This window comes from Sardina pilchardus, chromosome 20 (genome assembly GCF_963854185.1).
Source record: "Sardina pilchardus chromosome 20, fSarPil1.1, whole genome shotgun sequence".
In the NCBI taxonomy this organism is placed as follows: Eukaryota; Metazoa; Chordata; class Actinopteri; order Clupeiformes; family Clupeidae; genus Sardina; species Sardina pilchardus.
Window position 1 is genome coordinate 11,422,907 of NC_085013.1, and position 23,561 is coordinate 11,446,467.

Below are 23,561 nucleotides of genomic sequence, written 5' to 3' on the forward strand. Positions count from 1 at the left end.
GTGTGTGTGTGTGTGTGTGTGTGTGTGTGTGTGTGTGTGTGTGTGCGCGCGCGCGTGCACGCACAGCCTGCCGTCCAACTGCAGGGTTGCCACACCGATTGATCTGCTTGGTGTGAGGGAGATCAGGAGACACTGTTTACTTCTTTTCTCTCGCTCCTCCTGCTCGCTCTTCTCCACACACACACACACCTCCACCCTCTCGGTCCGATTTAAAAACAGCCTTTCATCCGGCAGCAGCAGAGGTGTGCAGCCTGTGGGGCCAACGCTCCCTTTGATGCTCCCACTAATGAGATGCGTGTCCAGCTCTGTGATTGGCCCGTGCGCAGATGAAGGCCGCCGCTCCCCCCCTCTCATCTCTCCGCTCGGCACCAGAACTCTGCTCCGCGCCGCTGCTCAGCTCGCCGGTTCTGTCTCTTATCACTTTGTTTTCTAGACTCTCTTCTGGCTCTCCAGCGCCTCTCCTCGCCTCTCTCCTCGCCTCTCTCCTCTCCTCTGCCTGCTGTCTTTCCTGTTGGCGCCCTCTCTCAACTCTCTTCCTCTCGCTTTGCTCTCTCTCTCTCTCTCTCTCTCTCTCTCTCTCTCTCTCTCTCTCTCTCTCCTTGTCAGAGAGAATGAGGAGAGGGAGTATTTCCTGTTTCCGCCCAGTAGCCAGCGAGGTCCGGAGGCCTCTTTGTGTTTGACCATTGTACAGACATCCACTTGCACACAATCACTCACATATTCACTCACTCACTCACTCTCCTCTCTTTCTCTCTGATCTCTCTCTCTTTCTCTCGTTTTGTCTCTTTCTCTGTTGAGAGAAGTGCTCACATCCGCTCAACGGCCCCACACACATGGCCTCACATAATTCTCTCGATTAGCAAAGGTCTGGTAGCTGACAGCATAAAACTGACACGTTCGGTGTACCCAGATAAATACACTACATCGGTTAGGCTACATTATTTCCAACCGTGGCCTATCCACAGAAACTCATATGTGACCCTGCAAAGCTAAACCAGTGGCTTTGGTAAAATCGACAAAATTAAGTCATTGTGCTCACATGAACGGCCATAAACGAAGCTTTCCAAAGATATGTACATTATATCGAAGACAGTACAGAAACTAAGATAACCGCATCCAAAGATGACATGGTTTTCCGTTCACGATATGCCAGAAGAGGAGAAATCAACTTTTTAAGCGGCGTGGACAACGGGAATGACTGCTAATGTGTTGAATCTTCACCGGGTTGAACAGTCGAAACGTATGTTTTTCCGTGAAATGAGTTAACTGTAACCATTTTTGAGGCTGTTTAAAACGCACCAAATCAACAGGCCACCTGTTCACCATTCAACAGCCTCAGAAAATGGTTACAGTTAACCCCAAAGCACCAGTTCAAGATATGAAACTGTAGACTGTATACTGTCGAATTATGCAAAAACATGAAATTCAACATTTTAACTCGGAAGTTTGTTTATTGTGGATTTTCTCAAAATAGTATCGTGCGACAAGCGACTGATTTTGCTTTGCAGGGTCACATATAGTATTTAAATCAGTCTGGTCTGCCAGGGAAGTTGAAGCCCTGGATCTACCATCATAGAATTCTTCCATGAATCCTGTGGCCTCCCTTAGTGTGTATGATGTGCCGATGTCTACAGTCGAGTGTTTTGAGCAGAAGATTAGCCAGTACCTCTGCAGGTAGCTGGGGCTCCCCAGGAGTCTAAGCAGCAACGCGCTGTATGGACGCAAGAACACATTCCCACTCAGTAGTGTGAGGAGGAGCTGATGGTCACATGTGGTGCCTGCCCATTGAAGTCAGCTGCAGAGGATTTGTGGGGTGATCCGTCTTCTCTGCTTGTTATATTTTGCTTTATGAGAGTTTAATTGGCAGGTTAAGGGATTTATTTTTGTCATTTTGGCAATACATATTTTAAATGCCCTCTAATCCTGGAGTGTTCTTAATATCCTGCATCTACAGTATACATTGCCAAGGATATATGCTATGGCTTTTTTATTTAATTGAGACATAGTTAGATTACTTTGACAATGTAAAGCACTACACAGATGTTATATATGGATTCCAATAGTAGCCCAGGTTGTGCACTCAGGTTGTGGTCCTTGGACATCCTCGATTTCATTTTTGTACAACAACCTTTCACAACATCCCATGTCTGATTTCCAAAATCATGGGGGTTTTGCGCCCTGGGTAGTATCACGCTCCACAAACAAGCCCAGTCTAAACGGCCCACATTTTGTATCACTACCATGTTTGTGGGTACAAGCTAACTTAATGCGAGTCTCTTTGATGTTTCTCGAGTAATCATGAATAAATCTGTGTGATCCCTAGTGAATAGGTGTGGAGCTACAGACTAGTTGACAGGACCTGTGATGCTACAGAGCTGTGGCTTGATCTTGAATCTCATCTCTCTGATGATGATCAGTGTGTGTGTGGTGTGTGTGTGTCAATGAAGTGACTGAGTTGGTCTGCTGATATGTGCAACAAGTAGGAGGGAATGTGATGTGTGTGGGGGGGAGTATGTGAAGTTGGATGGATGTGTGTGTCTTATGAGTGGAGATACTGTAGGTGTGTGTGTGTGTGTGTGTGTGTGTGTCTGTGTCTGTGTGTGTCTGACTGACTGAGAGGAGGAGAGCAGTGAGTGTTGAGTTAGTGATGCTTCAGCATGTTGGCCGGGCTGCTCGTGTCCTTGGGGGGGGAGCAGACGAGCATGGATCAGCTTTAATGTCTCGCCTCTGTAATGGAAGCATTAGATTCTGCCTTCAGAGCCATAATTAAGGATACTATAAGACCTGGCTCTCCCTGTATGTGTGGCTGTGTGTGTGTGTGTGTGTGTATGTGTGTGTGTGAGCGAGAGCGTATGATCTTGGGTACACCTTAAGCAATTTATGTGTAAAGGTTGATGGTGGCTGTTAAATACTGACTTACAGCTGCCTTCCCTCCTTGTCTCTTGCCATTTCCCTCTCCCCATAACTCATCTCTCTCTCTCTCTCTCTCTCTCTCTCTCTCTCTCTCTCTCTCTCTATCGCTCCCTCTCTCCCTCTCTCTCTCTCTCTTCCTCTGTTTCCGTTCCTCCACAGACAAAGAGAAGAGGGTGAAGTCTGGCTCGGATGGAGAAGGAGCCGGCAGCTCCCAGTCGGAGAGCTCCGCCAGCCTCAGCAGCGTCAGCAGAGGAGGAGGTGAGTCCCACGCTCGCACCCCCCCCCCCCCCCCCCCCTCAGCTGTCCCTCTTCTGTCAGAGTCCCTCAGATTTCCCCCCCCCCCCCCTCCACACACACATCCCCCTCCTCATCTCTGGTCGTGTCGGATTTTGATCACCCCACTGGCATGCTTCTCTCTGGCCTACTGACTGTTAGACTAGATGTAGGTTGATGGGTGGGGGCGGGGTGTGGCGGAGGGGGCAGAGGCATGTGTACATGCACACACATATATGCGCTTTGAAGTCTGTCGGCCACACTAAGCATCCAAAACACAGGCTAGAGGTCCCTGAACTCATCAGGCAGAAGATGGTGATGTGAGTCTGTGTGTGTGTGTGTGTGTGTGTGTGTTGCACAAACTCTCACGTCTCTGTTACGTGTGAGTCAATTCCAAACCTCCAACTAGGGAACCTGAACTCTGGCGTGGTTTTAGAACGTCGTGAGAACTCTTTGAGCGAGAGGTTTGTCTGTTGCCATGTGACACTCGTGACTCTTGAGTCACGATGGGGGGTGTGTTTGATGAGATGATATGACTGTTGCTAAAGGCTCTTGCTAAAGCCTGTGTTTAGCAGACCCTTCATCTACTCTTCTCCTGTATGTTTATGGCAGAGAGGATTCCTGTAAGTCTTGCATGACCCAGTGTTTACAGGGATTTGGGCACTGTTGGATGTGTGTGTGTGTGTGTGTGTGTGTGTGCAAACGCTTGCTGGTCCATCTGCAAGCCGATTACACCCCCCCCCCCTCCCCCCTTTCTGTTGGAATAACATTTTAACTGATTTCCTGTGTACTTATCTCTTTTTTTCCCCCTCATGTTTATAACTTCATTTGAGTGTTTTTTCCGGCGTTTTGGGCATTCTGTTTGGTGACACTGCACCTGGTAATCCTGTACTGGTTACAGAACAACATGCATATCCCAGCTTTGGAGGGAAGCAATGACATGATCCCTGTGTAGGCTGTGTGTGTGTGTTCGTTCATTGCTTTCGTTCGTTTACTTTCGTTCGTTTACTTTCGTTGGTGCCTCAATGGCCCTCAGTGTCCTGTGCTGAGTGCCTGTATCCTCCCTGGGTATTTTTTTTTTTAATAATTTTGCTTTTGCTTTGTTTTCTCTTCATATTTATATATTCCCTCTTCAACCATTTCCCTTCTACTCTTCTTTTTCTCTTGCCACTCTCCCCTCCATCTTAATCTCTCCCTTCTCTCTGCTCCTCTCCTCTTCTCTTCTCTCCCCCTCTCCCTCCCCTCCTCTCTTCTCTCTCCTCTGGTGTTCAAGTTGACTGCGTTCGTTTCTCGCTGGGAGGCCTCTGGCTACTCAGCTGGATCCATGACACACAATACTGGAGGTCCTCAGGGACTAGCCTCCTGTCTGTCATCGGAGACAGGAAGTGTGTGTGTGTGTGTGTGTGTGTGTGTGTGTGCGCTAGTCTCGAAGGCACACATTCTTCTAGGGAATGAGGAGTTTGTGTGAGCCAGAACTTCCTGTCAGAAAGAGAATGTCTGGAATATGATCCCGCCAGGCTGTGCATATTGCTTAGGCACACACACACACACACCTCCAAGCAGGCATGTCAGTGGGCCAGGCCTGCCTGCGTTCCTCCAGAGCAGCAGATTGGATGACTAATCACCTGCTGATAATTGCACTGCTGGTGAAAGAGGAGCCGCTGTAAATGCCACTCAGACGTACCGAGCAGCAGAGAAGAAGAGGGGGAGAGAGGGAGGAAGGGAAAGAGAGAATGACAGGGAGAGAGAGAGGAGCCTCGGATAGCGGAGGAAAGTTGCTGAGGGCACCGGCTGGTGGGATGGCAGGAGCTAGGAGAGAAGCCAAAGACGGTACAGGCCCCGAGATCTGCAAATCAGACTAACTCTTCAAGACGCCCTCTCCAAACAAAGCGACGAGCTGTCTTTATGAGGGGCTGTTACATCCATGAAAACTGCAATCATGCCATTCCGGATGTTTTTTTGTTTGGCTAATAGTGGTCTCCTAAACCCTCTGTACTGCGTTGGGGAGGGTGCAGCAGTGACGTGTAACACTGATGGAGTGTGAGAACAGGGCTTGTGTTTTGCACCAAAAAGAGGAAGACTGATGGTGTGTGCTCTTGCCTCATTAATGAATGACAGCCAACAGATGGTCAGCAGAACGACACGCATTAGAGGAGTGCACATAGTTGATTGTTCTCATTAAGACTACAATGTGTGTGTGTGTGTGTGTGTGTGTGTGTGTGTGTGTGTGTGCGCGCGCGCATGCTTGTGTGTCTTGTGAGTGCATGTGTGTGTTAAATGTGTGTTCTCCGTGAAGGCGGTGGCAACAAGCGGATGTTTACTCAGCGATGGCTGTGCAGCTCAGTCTCTATACGCGCGCCCCTGACTGAGTGGAGTAGCTGAACCTCTTGGCCTCGTTACTGGCGCAAAAGAAGCGCTTAAAAGCCTGACTCACTCCTCTGAGCTCGCACACAGTGGGTGTTACGGTTCACATGGAGCCCCCGTGAGGCCCCTGGACCCTCTGTCCGTCTCTGATTGTGTGTGTGTGTGTGTGTGTGTGTGTGTGTGTGTGTGTGTGTGTCTGCTCGTAGAGGTGGCCACGGGGACCCTGCTGGACCTGGGGGACGGAGCCATCGCCGCCATGGTGCACTCGGGGCCCGAGGGAGCGCACACTCGCAACGCACGCACCTCGGAGAACAACAACACAGTATGGGTAAGCCAGAACGCTACAGTATACATACACCACTTTACACACACACACACACACACACACACACACCCTCTGTGTGTCATGCACACACTGAAGGAGAACACACACACACACATGTACTCCTGCATGACACTGAGAATGCCCTCGCGGTAGAAGTAGTCACACCATGGAAGCGTGTGAGTAATTGCATGCTCACATACACACGCTCGCACTTTATTTTCGTCGAAACGTGGGTGTGTGAGCCAAAGGTCTGTCAGAACGGGCTCTAAATTTGCATTAATTGCCAGCTACTGTACGCGCCAGTGGTGGGCCTTAAACCTGCCAGGCCGTGGCAGGCTGCTCACACTGCGTGGAGTGAAATGCCTGGGAGGGTTTAACACTAGGCATAAAATCTGATTAGCTTAGCATTCAAATCCTCCTCCCCTCACCCCTTCTCACTGAAGGCCACCTCAGTAGTGTGTGTGTGTGTGTGTGGGGGTGCTTATGCACCATGCATGATCGTTGAAACTGGGCCGTAGTCCGCTAGTCGAGAGTCTGTGTAGCTCTTTTATACGGGGCACTCATCAGGATTGCGTCACTGCTGGTGGTGAAGGCCACAGACTTCATACGGTAGCAGAAATAGCATATGGTAAGGGCTGGTGTCGAACGCTGTCTTGGAGGATGTGAGCCTGCGTGTGCGGATAGCACTGGCCCTGCACAGCGGAATGCACCCCGGAGCTGCCAGCGTTCTTTTTTCTGCTGCCGCTGGCGTAATCAGAATCACCACCTGAAACGAGCAGTGACAGCAGCCATAACGAGGCTTCTCGCTCCAGTTCCCCATCACCTGAGACTGAACTGAAGACTGGATTCACCGACAAGACTTGGTACTCGTTATGCGTATGCTCAGGCAGGCAGTGTGTTAAACCCATAAAACTGGCTGTGTAAGACTATAATATATTAATATAATGTAGGACCTGATCAGAGATCATGCAAATTCCACGCCAAGCTGACGCTGATGTCATTATGTCTGTTTTTACTAGGAACACATACCACTGGGTGGTTTATTTCACCTGTGGTCAAGTGTTGTCCTTAAATCTACTGTCAGCTGTGTGTGTGTGTGTGTGCTTCAGGAATGGGCAGTAATTTTGAGACATGTATTTCAAATACAATATTTAGTATAGTTAAAAAATACAGCCAAATATTTTTGGTAAAACCAAAACTTGAAAGTCATGAAATCATGAAAGTGCAAACAATAAATGTAGCCTCTGACTGGTGCCTACTTAGTGATTTGCCCAGACTTGTGATCAGAATATTTGGATTCAGGAAGCTGATCCATTGCAAAATGAGTAATGTGAAGGCCGCCTTCACATCCAATACACACCCTCACACCAACCGCAACTTTCTGGAGAAATTTAATCATCAGGTTCAGCCATCTAATCGGAACACATGTACCCACATGGTTATGTGGTTGCAACACAGTATTCATATTTATTTCCCTTGGCATCAATACAGCCCCATTTAGCGCTTACACAGTACCCGGCTATTTAAGTAAGAAAGCTGACTAAAAGGGCCATGATCCGACCTGATCAACAGTGTTACACAGTGCAATACCATGAAATCTGGCCATGGATTGACAATGTCAGGAACTTGTCTCCACTTTGTACCACTTGACTAGTTCAGTTGTGACTTTTTGAGTGTATGTCTGATCCAGTATTTAGGCTATGATATTTAACAGGCAGGTCAGCATAGTTGATCTGGTGACTGTTTGTAGGTTTATGGCATGTCTTGTAGACAAGGTAAAGCTATTGCTCTGTTGCTCAATGTTCACTTAATCAACAGAATCAGTGCACCGATGAGGGAATAGATAAATAGACAGATACGGAAGGTTTGCAAAGTGATTTCATTCTCCCATTAGAGTGTATTTTTCAAAATACAAAAATACAATATTTTGTGTCATACATGGCGTGGCTACTATATTTTGTAGTTTACTTTGATACACTTCAAATTAGGATATTTGATATTCTCTTTTAAAAACATTTGCATGTATAATTGCCCATCCCTATGTGTCTGTGTGTTTATGTGTGTCTGTCTGTGTGTATGTGCTGTGTATGTTGGCTGTGTGGTGCTGTGGTCTGTCGGGGGGGACTCAGACAGGATAAAGTGCAGACTGAGGGGAAGAAACTCGCCTGGCTGGCTGGCTGGCGGGCGGTCATTAACAATCCATAATGGAGAGGTGCGAGCCCAGTGTGGCATGGGAACGCCATCAGACGCCCGTCTGACATTTACCCGCCAGCGCCAGAAATGTCAGGGGCCAAAAAGCCCCGTACACAATGACTCGCACAACAGCAGGCGTGTTTGCCTCTTGTGAGGGCTAATGAGATAACATTGTCATTTGTGGATGTATGAGTATGTGAGTGTGTTTGAGAATGAGAGTGTGTGTGTATTTGGCTGGTGTGTGCTTGGTGTGTTTGGCGTGAATGGTGTGTATGGAGAGAGGACTAGACGGCCGGAGTAGCAGAGGTCAGTTTCGACGGACAGGAGTCTTATTCGCGACGCCCGACAGTAAACAAGAGTGTAAAGTCACAGCCGATGAATTTGAAAGGAGCTCACGTCTGCGACGAGTAGATTAGTCTAGTTTCCCTGGTGGGCTCCGCGGTTAAGACGCGCTGCAGCTGCAGCTTCTCGCTTAGCCCGTTGTCACCTTGGAAACGAGTGAGGAATTTTCATCTTGCGCCTACCTAAGAGGGTGCAACAGGTCTGGAGCCTGCTGCGGCGCTCCACCCAGATTTGTACTCAAACGTGGCAACAGCCCCACACACACACACACACACACACACACACACACATACACACACACACACACACACACACACACACACACACACACACATGCATACTAGTGAACACCTCAGCTTTGATGTCTGTAATTATCTGCTGTTTTTGTTTGCAGGAGCTGGAGGATGGACTGGACGAAGCTTTTTCAAGGTCAGTGTTCATTTTTGTGTGTCCGTTTTGAATAATACACACAACCCACACCCACAGATAAAGACTCACCCTTGCGTTATCCTTGCGTCAGAGAAGAGAAAATGGTGGCTTTGGAGGAGAAAAGTGTACAGAGAATTGAATACTCTCCAGACACCAGTCTCCACCCAGCACAACACACACACACACACACTGAGCCCCCCCCCCCCCCCACCCCCTTCTGGGAGTACACTTGGGTTTGCCGCAGCCCTTGCCAGCACACCACACCCCTTCTAACAGCTCACCACTGGGGAGACACACACACACGCATACACACACACACACTTAAAGTAGTCTTGATGTGCACTGAAGCGCACGTTCACCAAACGCCATGCCTAGAGTGCTTATCATCACTCGTGTAAGTTGTGTGATATGATTTTTAAAGAGGTACAAGCATCAGAGCTTTTTATCTGCCAGGGGTCTCTTTGGACATGGTGAGAGCCCGCACATACACACACACACACACACACACACACACACACACTCACACTCACACTCTTACTCACACACAACTTGCTTCTTCTGAATATCTGCCCATGTAGCTGTTAGGCCCAAGTAAACATGTAATTTATTCATTAAAAGCTTAGCTGTCAACACCAGCCTTTTACGACACACGGGCCCTTTTCATGTAATGAGTGTTTTGGGATTATAAATAGTTAAATATTTACCAGGCTTCCGCGACGTATGCGCCATTGCACCATCATAAATATGGTAGTGTGTGTGCAAGCTATGTGTGAACTGCTGTGTGAACTTCTGTAAAGTGCTGCAGTAAAAACAACCAGGCCTCGTCGTCTCCCTCTACTTCTGCGTCCGCCCAGACGGATACTTTTTTTTTCCTCCGGTTGACGTTTTTTTTCCGTGTGCTCTGCTCTCACACTAGGCGTTAGGATGGAAGTGTTCTGTTTTTGCGCCGGTGATGAAACCCTCGGACCGGGTTTCTTCTCAGCGTCTCATCGCTGACCTCTAAAGCTGCAAGGATCTCTTTGGTCATCGCCCCGGAATTCTTTGAGGTGGCTTAAAGCTCGTCTCGGAAAAACCTGCACTCATTAGAGGTCCCTCTCCCTCGAGGAGGAGTAGGACTTTTTGTACGGTTTTGTACTTTCTTGAGATTACAAAGAAGCGGTGTCTGAGCTCAGCTGCATATGGGGGTGGATTAATTCAGTTTTGTGGCACATGAGACAAAAGAACAGTCTCCTGCTGGGCTCCACCACTGATGTTCTGCTCTGATCCCCCCCACAGCCCCACACGCGCGCACACACACACACAGCCCCACACACACACACACACACGCGCACACACACACAGCCCCACCCCCTGTTGTCAGCTCAGCACCAGACGCTGAACAGTAATCTGCACCGTAACACGAAAAACACCGACCAGCCCCTCGCTATAAACCTCACGACTGCATGACTCTGCATCCTTTTCAATGCACAAGCCCTGTAGCTCGCCGTCAGCAATAAACAACAGCGGAACCAGCTCCTGCCTAGCACACCCCTCACATGGAAGGGAAGGAGTAATAAAGAGATGCTGAACCCCCCCCCCTGCCTGTTTGCAGCATTTACACAACTCTACTGATGTTTACATCGGTGATTAGGGAACCATGGTACACACACACACACACACACACACACACACACACTGGGCTGGTGGACTCCAGCTGGCTAAAAAGAGGTGTATTTATTGTGGCTGAGCCGCCGTCAGCGGAGTGCGCGAAGGAGGGGGGGGGGGTAGTGTTGATTTGGGCTCACTGTGGCGCTATCAGCTGATTATTAGTCTGAGTAATTACACTGGCGCTCGTTAATCCCCCGGCGCTGATTAACCAAGAGCCGCTTGTGGGGGGAGCTGGCGCACGACTTACTAGAGGCGTGGGTCGAATGAGGAGAGGGGAAGGTGACTCTTTTTGTGTCTGCCGACTCCCACTTTAGGGACAGGACATTTTTCGGGATGGGTAGCATATAAGAAGCAGAATTCCAGTTGTACGCCTTTCAAATGTGGCACAAAGCTCTGCACCTCCATGTGTGCTTTGGTGGTGCTAGACACCAACGTGACCAATGACATGAGCTCTGACGCTTTTAAGGCCAAGCAAACCTGTGCACGGTGAAGTCGGGCAAATCTGAGCATGGCTGCGTCCATAATCAAATTCCAGAGTGTAGGACTTCCAAATTGCAGAAACATGCTGGAGGCATGTTTTAAAAGTTATTGTTGAAACTGTTCAAATAGCCTCTTCTCCAATTGTATTGAGGTGTAAAATGGTAGTCTGGAGTTGTTCATTGATGTCGAATTACAGAAGACCACAGGGAGGAATAGCAATCAGACACCAGGTACAGTATTGACTGTGTGCTGTATAAATAGCCTTACCCAGACAAACACTTGCTTGGCATAATTTAGTCTATATATTGATTTTACCTCTTTTGCTTTAGCAAACCAGAGCTGTGGGAGAACCAGCTCTGGCCAGAAAGCATCCGTGCTCCAGGTCACAGGTCAATCGGCCAGCCTGAGTCAGTAGAATTCACTTCCTCTTGGGGCCTCTACCATGAGGTCATCTGCATTAGCCCCCGTGACCTTACTCGGTGACCTCACGTCAGGCTGGCTGTTGGGTGGTGACAGGACATCAGCCTGTGACCAGCAGTTTGATTGGTCTTGTGCGTCTGTCCCGAAATTCACTGACCAGACCACACTGCTTGGATAAATAAGGCTTTAGCGCCATCTGGTGTTCATTGGTGGAACGACAACACATACTACGCGAGAGCTGCATGCCAAGTGATTCTCTCTACAAAACTTGTCAAATAGCATAGATTTACTAACGAAATGAAAATCCTATAGCATGTTTTCTTCATCCAGAAACTGTGTCATTTTTGGAAATGTATTATTTTTCTAAAGATATGTGTGAATCTTAGCTCTTCTCGTATGGAAAATGTTGCTGTTTGTTGGATTTCTCTGAACGCTTGGCAATTCCTTACTTTTTCCTCTCTGCTTGCGCTCCTGTAGCCGCAGTCTGGATAGCTTTGAATCATCCACAGGTAAAGACGCCTCTCATGACGGAGCCTCATCACCATTTCCCAGAAGCAGTGTCCCGTAGCGTCCCTGCTCCTAGCTTCCCGTTAGATTCCACCATCAACTCACTCATTATAGGCTCTAGCACCTCAGACCCATGTCTGTTATCTGCTGTTGTCTTGTCCCCAGATCATCTCTGTGTGTCATGTAGAATAGTGCTGTCGTGTAGTCCATTCCCAAGGCCCATCCTCCCTCTATCTGTCCTGCCAGTCCTGGCTGTGAATCTGGTCTCATCTCAAGGTGCGTTTCCAGCCTGGGATTGAATGAACTGGTCTTTAACAAGTACTGTAGGTGGATGATAAAACCTTCCACTTCAGCTTTCGACTCACTCAATCCCAGGGGAAAATTCTGGAAAGTGGTGGAGACTTTGCCCCCTCTAAACCTGCCTCCTCCTCCTCCTCCTCCTCCTCCTCCTCCTGGCCCCTCTTGTCTTAGTCCTCTTTGATTTGAAATATGGTGTGACCATCATATTTCCTCACCTACTTAGCGAGAGACACGTCTGTTGTTCTGCTGTGAGGTTCACCCACTGTTTTCATGCATGCAGTCCTGCCGGGGCGCTGGTCTTGGAGGAGCCAGGATAGGAGGCATGAGAGGAACACCTGTGAGTGTCGCTGGTGGTCTTCTTCTCAGCGTCTGCACCATGGCAGAGCTGGGTCAAGGACCAGCCCCATCACCCCCCCACCCCCACCCCCATGCACATCACTTTCACCCCATGGGGTTTTAGCCTCCAGGCTTTGTGGCCAAATGTCTGATCTTTTCATCTTTTCCTCCTTTGCATCATGCCATCAGCCATTTCCTCTCCACTGTTGCCTCATCACTGAGTGAGCGAAATGATGGTAATTGAGATGATGAGATTGATGTGTGTGTGTGTGTGTGTGTGTGTGTGTGTGTGTGTGTGTGTGTGTGTGTGTGTGTCCCATCAGTAGGTACTGTGTGAGTCTATTTTTTGGTCATATGAATTGTTATCATTATACACCTCGATTAGTTACACAAGACTTCAGTCTCAAATTCCATTATTCACCTCAAGATAAAATGCTGTATTCTGTTCAAAACAGTCCGTTATGTAAAATACTGCAGACATCATGCCATTGTCTCGCCCTGCTAGTTGAAGGGTGTTATTTTTACCCCTGGAGCTCTGTGATGTAAGTGGTAATAGAAGTCCCTTTGTCTCTCCTCCAGACTCGCTGAGTCTCGCACTAACCCCCAGGTCTTGGACATTGGGGTGAGCCCTCAGGACCTCCAGGCAGAGGAGTGCCTGTCGCCTAGCAACACGGAGCAGGCGGACGGAGAGGACGCGTTTGGCTTCTGACGTCTTGGACAAAAAGGGAGATGACGGAGGGGAAAAGTACAGAGGAGAGGCTCGCTGCTGGACCACAGAGAAGACATGCCTTGCTCCACCTATATGCTCTGGCTGGAATCATCTCGACCCGTGTGGTGCGACATGAACGACTGGTCATCTCTGGAACTCGAACCAAAGCAAAGCAATATAACTGATGTTTATTTACTTTTTTATTTTTACTTTCCTTTTTCCTCTATCTTTCTTCACCAATTACATTTTGTTTTCAAAATGTTGCCCCAGTCCTTTGTTACATACAAAGTTACTTTCCTGTTTTATTTTTGAATTTGTTTTATTTGAATCCAATGGTTTATGTTTGTATGTCCTGATGTATTTGTGTAAACGATATATATATAAAGACATGGCTTAAAGGACAAATTTGGCGAGTTTTCACATAGATCTCCACTTCTCAAGGTCACGCAGTACAGTCGGTAGGAAAAAAAGCTAGGTAAAATTGATTGTTTATTTTATTTTTTTTCATGTCAACAGTACAACAGTACAGAGAAACGGAGATCTATGTGAAAACTTGTCGGATTTCTTGTCCTGTAAATGTATTATAATTTATCAGTTATGCGGAGTGATTGGTTGAGGTGGTTTTGAGAGATTCAAGTAGTTGCTGCAACTCTGAAAATGCAGGTCCAAGTCAATACATCCTTCAAGATGTGGAGACTGTGTGTGAGTGTGTGTGAGTGAGTGTGTGTGTGTGTGTGTATGTATGTAATGTATGTATGTATGTATGTATGTATGTGTGTGTGTGTGTGTGTGTGTGTGTGTGTGTGTGTGTGTGTGTGTGTGTGTGTGTGTGTGTGTGAGAGTGAGAGAGAGTGAGTGAGTGTGTATGTGTGCGCTTGTCTGTTGGGCTGAGGGTTTGCATTCACACAGCATTTTGCATTTGTCAACTCTAGGGTGGCCTCATAGTAGCAGTCACAAATGCCAAAAGATAAATAAGTCATTTTGATCTTAGCTTAAAAAACTAACTGACTTATTAGACCTATGGTCAGTGCCAGGTATGGCTTGCTGCATCATCAGATGAGGGTCAGTAAACATAATATGGCTATAGTTTTTACTATAGAGGATAACCTTATTTTTTCTACAATGAATATTTTTGCACTCCCTTTACCCCTCAGACCTTTTATAGAGTGAATTGAGTTCATTGTAGTTTCCCTCAGTCTCATCGTTCGCACACTCCTAAGGTTTCACTAATCAGAAATTACTAATTTCTCATTTGCTTTCACTATTACTCATCAATTTACTGATGACAACAGCATATTTTGTTTTTCATTGTTACCAAGCAGACAGGATATTGGACAGGAGTGTATCTTCAGAAGATGAACCGATTCATTAATGTGGAAGGTTTCTTGTCTGAAATGGCTTATTGTCGGGTCCTTGACTTGTGGAGGGAGTGTTGGTTGTGCTACCAGACCTCTCGCGTGTACAGAAATCACAATCAACCACATGAAGTGAATCAGCTCTCTTCCTCCTTAATTTCTTGTCATTGTTTTTGCAAAGTTGAGGAAAGAAGTTTACATTCAAACACAAGATGTCAGTGTTAGTCTTTAGACATTTTTGTTACAATTTTTTGGTAGTCATTAAAATATATTACATTTCTGACCATAACATGCTACACCCTCTGAATTTAATAAACTGTGATATCAAACTAATGTACAACATCTATTTTATTGTGTGGTTTGCTGTATGTGTGAAGAAACCTTGGAACCAGTCATCCAGGTCCTATAGGCTTTTGGAGTGATTTGGAATGTACAATGTTGGTTTTTTGAAGGTGTCCAAGGGAATACACTTAGCCAAGTACAGCAGATTTCATGCAAAAGGCCCGTCATTGTATGGGCATAAGAAAAAATATTACGTCTGGCAAAATACAGAATGACGAAATCATGCATTTGAACTTCAGCTAGGCGATTTAGCAAGTTGAAGTTCTTCTCTGTGTCTCAAAAGAAAAAAAAAACCTTGGACCACTGCTTTGCAGTAAAGTATTACTGTTGGCCTACCAGGTGTGGATCAAATATTACACCATATATGTCAATGCCAGTAGGATCAAGGAGCATTTTCCTCAGCGATATGGAAAGAATCATATTTCCATAATCCTGCAACCTTCCCAACAAGCACAGCCTGTTTCCATATAGAAGACTGTGACAAGTTGGTAATTATCCTCGTTTGTCCACTGACACTAAAGCTAAGATAACAACAGTTGCATGCAATACGGACACGACGTCTAGATTACATTAAGATTCTCACCACTATGTAGTTATACCACAAACTATAAAGACAAAATGTCAGCAATGGCCATGCATATCGCTAACCTTTTTACCCACCCACGTTTGTAGCAGCTGACCAAAATTCTCTGCTTTCCCTGACCCCATCATTAGCAGGGGCGTGGTTAACGTTAGGTGGATATCAAAAAGTTAAGACGGGAGAAAACGCGGAAAAAAGTGCTTGATTGCAGTGCAAAAGTGGTAAGTACTCATGTAACGCGTGTGACTTATTTGAAAAGGTGGGGACGTAAATGGTAATAATTAAAAGCGAAACATGTCATTTGAATTAAACCTACCTAAGTGAAGTTGACATGCAATGAATCGTTGCTAGTTTATGGCTAGCTAGGCAGCTAGCTAGCTCGGCATGCGTCTTTCATTTTAATGTAGCTTCTTAGCCGTTTTCTTAACAGTTGGCAGTGTCAGGTTCATATGGTATTATTTTTACACTGAACAGCTAGTTTAATGTGCATTTATACGTGATCCTAATGCAGTGGTTGTCATGCTAAGATACTATTTTTAAAATGCTTGCTCTGGTCAGCCTTAATGACTCACCTGTTTGCTAACCTTAGCTAGCGGTGTGGTGTTAAAAATAGTACGATTGCTAGATGAAGATCATTGCATGAATATGTCCTAACTTTATACTTTATATAAAGTATGTACACAATTTGATGATGGTGAGGTGAGAATTTGATGATACAGTGAGGTGAGAATCGGCGAGGATGAGGATAACATTAGGATATCATGGTGAAGTAAGCGTATCCTCATCCAGGGAGGGAGACAAGGATGCTGACCAAGATCATGTCAAATTAGTTAATCACCATAGTGGTACATTCCCATTAACATTACCCTGGTTCATTCATTGTACCAAGTATTTTATGTCAGTCTAAAGCAAGTTGACGCAGTATAATACACTGCCTGTTCAAAAAAAAGGTCAGGCACTCATTTCGTTTGACCGCCTTTAGCTGATTACAGACAGTTGCTGTGGCATCGTCATAACATTTATTTACGTCGTCCAGCGTTGCCAAGATTTGTATGATGGCGGGAGATTCGGACCACTGCGCAGTCTTCTCCAGCACATTCCAAAGGTATGGACTCTGTAGTGTACATGTGTGAAAATAAATGAGGTCTCATCTCCCTGAAGCACTCTTTCACAATTTGAGCCCAAGGAATCCTGGCATTGTCCTCTTGGAATATGTCTGTGCCATCAGCGAAGAAAAAAATCCATTGATTAAATAACTAAAAAATAGTTATTCAATAATATATATATTTTTAAATGAATATTCATATAGTCTAGCTGACTTAATTCTTTGGGCACATTATTTTGCTGAACCACCTAGACCTGACCAGCTGCAGCAACCCCAGATCATAACACTATCCCACAGGGAGGCTCTTACGTATATGCTTTTTTTGGCCCAGTCAGCGTAGGAAAGACATTTCTTCCCTACTTTGCATCCTCTTCTCAATGGCTGGTCTATGACTTGCTGCTTTTTGCTCTCTATTGTTAGAATTGACATGATGAGCCGATCCTCCGATCCGAAAGATGGCCAGGCAGTGTAAGAAAGACATTTCTTCCCTCCTTTGTGTCCCCTTCTCAATGGTTGGTCTATGACTTGCTGTTTCTTGCTGTCTTTTGTTAGACTTGACAAGATTAGTGGATCCCCCGAGCCGATATATGATATTCCTGTGGTCGAGATTGGCCGGCTCAGCCCCATCCATTGCAGTTTCCTAGCTCAGGATGAAGGCTACGAGACTAGATCCTTCACCCAGGAGTTTCCCCTCACCCCCATCATGTCTACACCCCTTAAGAGCCAGAGGCAGACACCTGACCTGACAGCAGGGGCGGATTCTGTGCTGTCAGCCACTAAGGACTACTTTGGCCTCTGCCAGGGCCAGAGGCAGACACTTGACCTGACAGCAGGGGCGGATGCTGTGCTGTCAGTCACGAAGGACGCCTCTGGCCTCTGCAAGGGTGATGGCCTGTGGGAGAGCACCCTGCTGGACGTGCAGGTATTGGGCCTGTGTGTGTGTGTGTGTGTGTGTGTGTGTGTGATGTAAAACAACCCCATGCAAAATGCAGGAGCCAAACGTAGTTACATTTTGCCTCAGTATTGGGCTTCCCATTAGGTCCATCTATGGCTTAATCCAGTGGTTGTCAAACTAGGGTACACGTACCCCCTGGGGTACGTGGACCGATTTCAGGGGGTACGTGAAAAAATATCAAAATCATATGCCTTTCCAAACGTTTTTTATATCCCACGGAGGTAACTTAACTTCCGCATTTGCACTGCACATTAAAAACTTATTTTCTCCGCATTAACTAAATATTGGAGAGTGGAGACAGAGATGGTAACGTAGAGCTTTACAGCAGCCTGTTGCAGCGCTGATTACAGCTCGGCGTCATAATATATGATGCTATTTGTCGCATGTAAACTACGACTAGCCTATTTGACAAAGAAAATTGCAATCGATGGAAAAATGGCTGAAACGCAACGGGTTCACACAGCAACAACAGAAACATCGAAGGAGCTGCTGTCACCTGCTGTCGGCACAAGCTTTTCAGGTCAAGACACTATCATAGCAAACTAAAACTATCAGAGTTCGGTCAGAAGACAGTGACAGATGTCTGGGTTAGTTTGCGGGCAGAGTAGCCTATCCGGTCCAGGCAAACCGAGCTATTAAGACGTTGATGCCATTTGCTACAACGTATTTATTATGCGAGGCTGGATTCTCAGCGTTGGTCTGCCTTAAGAGTACAGACTGTTTGTTGAAAATTATCGAAGACTGAAACTGTCCCCAATTCGGCCTAACATCGCTGCATTATGCAAGAACATTCAGGCACATCCCTCACATTGATTGGTGACGTGGGTGGAGAGGTGGGCCTATTCTGTGTGGTTAACTCCAATTTAGTTTAACTATTGTTAATGTGCTTCCTTTTTAATTATTACTTTACAGCAGAGAAGTTAAGAAAATATAAAATGTTGATATATGAAAAGCAAAATTTGTTATCAGTATGTGAAAAGTTAACAATAGCTTTGATGAGATCTTGGACATGTGTTGTAGGCCTAATGTGTGTGAGATCTGTCTGTGACAAAATTGATATGAATGAATATTATTAATAATTAAAAAACGTGTTGTTAACAATTGGTGGTGTGGGGGTACTCGGGAAGATCTATAATGTCTCAGGGGGTACATGCCTGTTAAAAGTTTGGGAACCACTGGCTTAATCGATATGAATATGAATATGAATATGAATTAATCAATTTTATAGGTTAATTCGAATTTGATGTTCAGGTCGATTTATTTGATTGAAAATCGATTTTCTTCTTCAACTTCCACAACCGGCACGCTCCCCCTTGAGTACCTGTAGTTCAGAGCGGGTACATCGCTTCCCTAGTTCTCACACGCAAGCAACATGCCAGCGAACAGGAAAAGGTTTGCTCCCAGGAGAGGCACAGTGTCATTAGTTGTTTGAAAATCGGTTCGCTTTTGTGGCGTCAGATCCAGAACAAGCAATGCCCCGCTGCAATGGCCCGCTGAGTCAGTCTTTTTTACGGCCTTGACATTATGGCATATCAAATGTGTTTGATATTATTGCAAGTCTTTTAGTCTTGTCTCAAATAGTGGTGTGGGTAATTTATGAAAAACAATAGTGCGCTCTCCAACACCAAACAGGAAGGAGGAAAGTGGTTACAGCTGTAGCATAGCCTATACGATTATTTGTCATTCCGTTTTTTTTCGAAATTATTAGTATTCCATATGAGGGAACAACTCCTCACCTGTCCGAAAATACTTCTTTGGATTTAAACACTTCACCTGTGCATACTACGTGATCTAATTTGATGCAAACATAACACTGCAGGTTGGGGATGTCGCGCATGTAACAATGCATCAGAAGCACCATACTTTGACCTCATTGAGAACCCGTTGATATCTGGTGCATGATGGAAAATGATTTAAGGAATCTAGTTACAGTCTTGTTGTATAGTGACCACGATTCCTAGTCATTGCAAATTCATAGTCTGTGTAGTCTAAATCTGTGACTGTCTTTAGATGTGGGAGGGTGTGAGCCTAACTGTAGTCCTGTAGTATTGTAACTGTCGCCCCAAGGGGAAATTTATATCAAATCAAATAGGGAAAATCAAAACAAAAAGTCTAAACTTGTTTTTGGACAATTTCTTTTGTATATAGTATGCCATTTATAGTTTGTTTTTAAACAGGGAAATTGTAAATCAGGTTTGGTGTGAAAATATTAGAGATTTTTGAGAAATTTTGAGATCGCCCAGCCTTTGGTCCGTCTTTGCCACATCATCAACTTTCAGTGACTATTGAGATTGTGATGTATGTTTAGATATATAGCTCTTGTGTGTGCATTAAACAGAAAACAGGAATTTGGCTAAATTGCAGACATGCTTTCATGTAAATCCCACACATAAATTTGTGATCAGGTCAAATCCAAGGTGGTGCTGCCAGGGTCTGCCGACGTGAAGGATTCGTCTTGCGAAGCCTTGCCCACTTTCAAACCAGGCCGTAGAGTGACCCCATCAGCAAGCAAGAGGTGCGGACAGAGAAAGAGCATTCAGATCATGAGTTCAAATAAACCCCAAATCGCTGTGCCAACTGTGTGTGTGTGTGTGATCCCCTTTCAGGCCACGGGTGTTTGACCGTCCTGAGGAGTGGCAGCAACAAAAAGCTGTTTATGTGGAGGCTGTCAGCAGACACATGAAGGAGAAGCCCAAAGGAGGTATACAGAATGTGTTTACACAGTATGTGTGTTGGCCATGGAATGTAAAGTCATAAAGGCAGATCAGAGTTGGGAAATCTGTCTAATTCTGAGACAGATGGATGGATGGATGGATGATGTTTTGATGTTGATGTTGTAATCACAAACCATGCACTGTGCACACATAGGGTTTTAATCCAGCTGTTTAATCTGGCAGGTGTGATCAATGAACTCCTAGACCTCATGAACACAGTTGCCAACGAACAGCACCCGTGGCAACACCCGTCCGACCTTACCACGCGGTAAACACCTCTTCTTTCTGATGGGCATCAACCTCAGTTAAGCTGGACATACACTGTGCGATTTTTTCAATCGCGGTATTCTGCTGCTGCTCATACTGTACGAGTGAATTCGCAGGGGCAGCTCACGATTCCTGTTCTCACACTACACGATCCGATGGTCGGATGCGATTTGACTGCTCACACTGTACGTCCATATCGCAACTCGTCGGACTCTTTTATCTGGAACTTTATCAGCTGTGCTGCCATGCGGCTCCGTGTTGTCTAATTGCTTTCAGTGTTGCCAGGTCACGTGAGGAGAAATACGCAGCAGGTCTCTGAAAATAAGCCATAATAAACATACAACCCCAAAAGGCTATAGCATCCCCTTCCCGAACCCCTTTTACATTTCTGGGGTGGTCATAGAGGAGCCTACAGTGAGAGTCGACGCAGCTGTTCAAAATGCCCCCTGTGTAAGTAGGCTATACGTGTAGGCGCTGCGTGCAACTAGCAACTTCACACAAAATCAAGCCCCAAGTCACTTAAAATAAGCAGACTATGGCAACACCGTTTGTTTTGTTGTCCGTATCTGTGTTCGCACATGTGTAGTGTGACAGGTTGAGGTAAATCGGCTCAAACAATGCTTCAGCAGTGCGATAGACTCACGAGTCACGAGGGGCGACCAGGATTTCAAACAAGTTTGATATTCTCCCGATCGATCGGGAGGTGGTCGTGAGGTGGTAATCGCTTCTCGTTACCCCACGTATACTACACGATGCGAGACGCACGACTGAGCCAAAATTCGGCCCGATCCCCAAAATAGTCGCACGACTCAAAAATCGTGGCAAAATGGGCCAAAAATCGCACAGTGTATGCCCAGCTTTAAAGGGGAACTATGCAGGTTTTTCTATCTTAATTTACCATAACTGAACAGCTTCGGAGTCATAGGATAAGCCTACGCATTTCGACTCTACTGAGTCTTCCTCAGGGCAATACTCAGTAGAGTCGAAACGCGTAGGCTTATCCAATGCAATAAAGGATTTTTAACTTTTTTCACTATATCGGTGTGCCTCGGACTTTTGACTGCCTTAAACACAGCACAACGTTCCTTTATACAGGACAGCCTTTTCCTTTTTCTCAGAATAAATTAGCTTCCCTTGCAGGGTATATTTTTCCACATTGTTTTCATTGTGGGAGTACAATAAATCACCTAAAGATTATTTTTATACCTATTTTTAGTCAACTTTTACCAAGGGTGCCAATAATTCTGGAGGGTACTGTAAGTAGTCAGCCATTGATGGGGTGTTATGCTACGTCACACTGGCGCACCACAATAAATTGATTACTTGCACGATTACAAGTATATCTGTAAAAGAATATGCTCCCTGTGGCTACACTGAAATGAAAATAGTTTTTACACTGAAATTGTTGTTTCCACGGATTCCACCTACCAAGGTTGTAAGAGCTGTTAGTCTTCCCCACTCATCTGGATTTTGATTTTGTTTTTTTTCCTTCACCTCAGGAATTATACCGCAAGTGGCAAAGGTCTTATGTCCCTGGACGACTGGATCATAAAAAATGGAGGGTCGGAGCCACGGTTTGCCCGCTGACTGTATATTTGTATATAGGTATATTTGTAAATATTGTTGTTTTTCATTTTGTGTTTGCACTTATTGTGTGTGTTTTTGTGTGTGTTTTCAAACACAGTGTGAATTTGTGTGTGTTGTGTTTATATTACTGTTGTAACCTGTTAATGGGATGGCTAAAATTCCTAAACTGCAAGCCCAAATTAAAAGCTCCCATATACTTTTACACTTGGGTGTGCTTGATATCATTGGAATCGTAACACTCTCCAGTTTTTTTTTGTTGTTGCAGGTGTCAGGGTCATTCTCAGCCTTACTGAGTTACGGGGGGCTAGAAGGGAGGTTTTTTTCTCGTCCAAGTCAAACACACACTGCTGCAAACACATCTAATGAGATACAGACAACTCAAGATTACAGTTGGTGGGTGTATTCCAAGTACGTGATTTAGTAACAAACCTGGGTAAGTTAACTCCAGATTAAGTGGTAAACCCTCTACGACTAGAGCCCTACGGCATAGTTGTGTCGGGAGAATAAAGTCCAACAGCTCTTTTATTAAGGGGTTTACCACTTACTCTGAGTTAACTTAACCAGGTTTGTCACTAAACCACATACTTGAAATCCGGCCCAGGTTGTGGATGCTGACAGAAGCTAAGTAGCCAATACACAACTCATTGAGATTATTGACAAGGGCACATTCATGCATATCATTTATCCCATAACAGTCTGGTAGGACAAAACCTCATGCAGTCTAATCACCAGTTCAAAAAAATTATAGAATAATATTGCAGGCTTACGTCCTACTGTTTGACGGATGATAGATGGTGACCTGTCACTCATTAATCACTGTATGCAATAGCTTGATCTTCTGGATCTGACATCGGCAAACCAATTTCCAAAGATAATTGTGGACATGGACAACATCTGTTCATTTGTCACGGAAGTGAAAGCAAACAAGGAGCTCGGCCAGTAGCCGAGTAATAGCAATAGATGAGGAGTATTCTTAATAGGGGCTCCAAGCAGCATTCAGAATAAATGGAGCTCTTCCTCCCTAGACTGTGCCACTGAAAAGGTAGGCAGTCCACAGTATACAGTAGATGCAACAAAATATTCTGATATATTTGACGAAAACCGAGATGAGGGGTCTTTTTATGCCACTCTGTTTATAGCCTGGAACCAGTGAGCAACTCTCACTGAAGTCTTTGGGATTCTTAAAAAAATATTTAAAATATTTATGTGAGGTTTAAAAGATGCATTTGCAGCTGTGTGCAAAATGGGACTGCCTGCATAACACCCCACAGAAACGTACTTATTCGCAAACCCTCATTTCATATTGATTTGAGTAATCATCTGCCTCAACCCACCTAGTTTCGTCCGAATATGGTTGATTTTATCATATGCATACACAACTCACAAAACACAGCAACTGTGAAATAACACCCATTTCC

General features: G+C 45.5%; 2 protein-coding genes across 3 annotated transcripts in view; both read left to right on the forward strand.

Annotated features, from left to right (window-relative positions):
* Positions 1 to 14,926, forward strand: part of ldlrap1b (low density lipoprotein receptor adaptor protein 1b) — a 39,219-nt gene extending 24,293 nt beyond the window's left edge. The window contains exons 6-9 of the mRNA XM_062523828.1: positions 3,073 to 3,171; positions 5,757 to 5,878; positions 8,805 to 8,839; positions 13,109 to 14,926. Of these exons, the coding sequence (XP_062379812.1) occupies positions 3,073 to 3,171; positions 5,757 to 5,878; positions 8,805 to 8,839; positions 13,109 to 13,238 (386 nt within the window). The 3' untranslated portion in view covers positions 13,239 to 14,926. The remainder of the gene's footprint in view (positions 1 to 3,072; positions 3,172 to 5,756; positions 5,879 to 8,804; positions 8,840 to 13,108) is intronic.
* A 674-nt stretch (positions 14,927 to 15,600) lies between these two features.
* Positions 15,601 to 22,345, forward strand: LOC134067692 (S100P-binding protein-like). Of its 2 annotated transcripts, none has more exons than XM_062523092.1 (8): positions 15,601 to 15,736; positions 16,552 to 16,620; positions 17,041 to 17,088; positions 17,173 to 17,542; positions 19,981 to 20,090; positions 20,182 to 20,276; positions 20,473 to 20,557; positions 22,056 to 22,345. In XM_062523092.1, the coding sequence occupies exons 2-8, from the start codon at positions 16,568 to 16,570 to the stop codon at positions 22,141 to 22,143; spliced, it is 849 nt and encodes a 282-aa protein (XP_062379076.1). In that variant the 5' UTR covers positions 15,601 to 15,736; positions 16,552 to 16,567; the 3' UTR covers positions 22,144 to 22,345. The 2 variants fall into 2 exon arrangements, with proteins under 2 accessions (XP_062379076.1, XP_062379077.1); XM_062523093.1 differs by having other exon boundaries at positions 15,625 to 15,736; positions 16,498 to 16,620.
* The last annotated feature ends 1,216 nt before the right edge of the window (positions 22,346 to 23,561 follow it).

What these genes read in the sequence shown, in the direction of transcription:
- LOC134067692 (XM_062523092.1), top strand. Translation starts at nt 16,568, where the DNA reads ATGATGGCGGGAGATTCGGACCACTGCGCAGTCTTCTCCAGCACATTC. An exon ending in CCGAAAGATGGCCAGGCAGT is followed by an intron (nt 17,089 to 17,172) that starts GTAAGAAAGACA and finishes GTCTTTTGTTAG; the next exon opens with ACTTGACAAGATTAGTGGAT. An exon ending in GCACCCTGCTGGACGTGCAG is followed by an intron (nt 17,543 to 19,980) that starts GTATTGGGCCTG and finishes ATTTGTGATCAG; the next exon opens with GTCAAATCCAAGGTGGTGCT.